We start from the raw sequence: 2,704 nt of genomic DNA on the forward strand, positions 1-2,704 counted from the left end.
CACACGCGCAGGTCCCAATCTGTATGTGCACGGGGCAGCCAATGTGATCGCATTGCATTGATGTGAACGCCTCTGCCTGACTGACAAGTAGAGCCGTTCGCAGGGCAGTCGGGGACAGCGACATGGCATTGCGGGGACGGTGATGCGACGTTGAGTGGGCGGGGCATTCAAGATGGGGGCAGGTTCGGGGTGGCCACGTGACGTCACGCGCGGCCAATGTGACCTGAAAAGTGGACGCTCTGCGTCTGCATTTGCAGCCTGGCTGCGGAGGCAGGGGGCATTGCCGCCGGGCATTTGCATGCTGGGAGACCTTGCCCTGTGCTCGGTGGCCCCCAGCATGTGATCGCAGGCAGTTGCAGTTTTGCTAAAACAGTAAAACTGCAACTGCGGCTGAATCAGGTCCTTTGTCTTGTCTTGTATATACATGTGACTCCAATGCACAGGCTCAAAGTTGCTAGGTACATACGTCACCTATGTGCCCGTGGAAGAACCGGCAGACTTTGTTTACCAGTTATAGACGGCTAAGATGAAAATACTTTGCAATAACATGACAGAGAACGCAGAGTTAGAAGGTGCTGGTGCTCTCTCATGTGCAAGGGACTCCAACACAGCTCTTCTTCCACTTACATCGCTCACTCATTTTCAGGCTTTTAGGGAACATAAAATCATCTTTCTAATATTTCCTTTGTGCAAAATAGTCCAGCAGCAAATATGGTGTATTTTATTTCCAGTATTGGGTAATTTGCTGATTTCAATTGACTTATTATTAGTTATTATTCTACTACTTTAAAATGATTGAAATTAGAGAAAATATTAACATTCAGCTAAAAATATATTGATCAAAAGTATTATGGAAGCAGCTGAGTGATGCCCGGCCTACCTCGTGATACTAGCCCTGAGCGGTGGGAGTGGCCACTTATCACTACGCCGGCGGGACAGTCTCTGCAGTTCGTCACATGTGCAGTAGGACTGATAGCACAGATTTCAGGTTCAGATCTATAATTAAGAAACATAGATAATTAAAACATTATTTTACTTGTTTAAAAAAAACTTTTTTTTTAATATTTACTCCAAGAATAAAGCATTTTAATAATTTACTGTAGCTCTGTTATTACCATTGTGAGAGGGCAGTGCTGATACTTGTTACATAAGCTTCTCCATACAAACTTAGTTGTATAGCGCAATGGGATAACTCCCATTTAAGCCAACCATAGTGCGCTTCATAAATAGACCCCATATTTTTTTAACATCATTTTATTATTAAAAACAATGCCATCAAATCTCTTTGCATCAATATCAATATTATTGAAGTCACATCCTGTTGTACAGACAATATCAGAATATTCATGCTATTTTAATATATGACTTTTAATATATGAGAAATTCATTGTGCTGCTTTATATTATTCATTTATTTTTATTCAGAAGAAAATCATTTGTCATGAAAGCTGTGTCATACCTGCATGTATAATGCACATTGACAAAAGGTTTGAATTGTAAACAGTTACCATGTTGTGGACAACATACCTAATCTTCTCTCTACATGTTGCAGGCTGGACGTAGTAATTGTATACCATGGACTTGTTTCCAGTTTCTTGGCAACTAAAGGTGTCAGCCTACAGTATTAGCAGGTGTATGTATTTTGTGCTAAAGGAATAAGTGCATAGTAGTATCTAGCAATGCGCAGAACAGACATCACTTGAAGCTTCGTCTGGCCTTTCACTGAGCCATAGCTGCATAAAGACTATATGATTCTCCTTCAGTGGCCGCCGCCGGCAATAGATGACTGTGACTGCGGAGTACAGAGGCTAGTCAGCATCCTCAGGTCATGCCCTACCTGGCCCACACAGCAAACCTTCAACTTGCAGGATTCTTTTTTGCTACAGTGGGCTGGGTTTTAGGCTCCATTACCACAGGCCTTGTGCAATGGAGAGTATGGTATGTGGCCAACACCACCATAATTACTTCTGGCATTGCTTGGATAGGCATCTGGCGGACTTGCTTCTTCAGTCATGTTTTGGTGTCTCCAAACCTGGAAACCATGTACTGCCAAGAATTCAGCGTGACGGACTCCTTTATACCACGGGAAATATTTGTGGCACAAGGCCTCATGTTAGTGTCCATGATCCTTGGGGCAATGGGGAAAGCTGCTTGTGCCTATGGACTAAAGAATATTTATCAGGGGCTAAGCCATGTATCCATCATCCCTTATTGGCTTACAGCAGGTGGATTTTTATATGTACTCTCCAGCATCTCCATTCTTATATCTGTGGCCTGGAACATGAACTCAGTTGTCAGTAATAGCACTATAGCCTTTCCGAGTACATTCAGCATGCCGTCCAGTCCTCAGAAGCAGGAGGTTGGGGCTGGCATTTCCCTGGGAATTGTCTCTGCCATTGTGCTTTTCATAAGTGGGATCTTCTTCTTTTGCTACAAGCTACCTCCGTTCCTTGACAACAGAATACATCCTATAAATTGGGAGGATCCCTTGTTATCTGACAGCCTCAGTGTGACCTCAGGGATCACAGGAATGTCTGGAAGTTTAGTCTCAATGACAAGTTCTATAAGCGCATCATCAAACTGTGAAGGGATCCAGAATGAGGCCTTTGTCTGGGAGACAGAGGAAAACCTATGACCTTATTCCTAATAATGTATGTCTTACACCCTTGTTCGATGCAAAAAAAAAAAATTGAACGCCTAGTTAT

The 2,704-nt window shown here is 43.1% G+C and overlaps 1 protein-coding gene across 1 annotated transcript; it reads left to right on the plus strand.

Annotated features, from left to right (window-relative positions):
* Positions 1 to 1,633: 1,633 nt before the first annotated feature.
* LOC135051237 (claudin-34-like) lies at positions 1,634 to 2,704 on the plus strand. The gene has a single exon (XM_063957332.1). It carries the CDS (start codon positions 1,828 to 1,830, stop codon positions 2,632 to 2,634), a length of 807 nt encoding a protein of 268 aa, XP_063813402.1. The 5' UTR covers positions 1,634 to 1,827; the 3' UTR covers positions 2,635 to 2,704.

Source organism: Pseudophryne corroboree, chromosome 2 (assembly GCF_028390025.1).
Source record: "Pseudophryne corroboree isolate aPseCor3 chromosome 2, aPseCor3.hap2, whole genome shotgun sequence".
Taxonomy (NCBI): domain Eukaryota; kingdom Metazoa; phylum Chordata; class Amphibia; order Anura; family Myobatrachidae; genus Pseudophryne; species Pseudophryne corroboree.

Bases quoted from the DNA above. Each gene is read 5' to 3' on its own strand.
- LOC135051237 (XM_063957332.1), top strand. From the start codon at position 1,828: ATGCCCTACCTGGCCCACACAGCAAACCTTCAACTTGCAGGATTCTTT.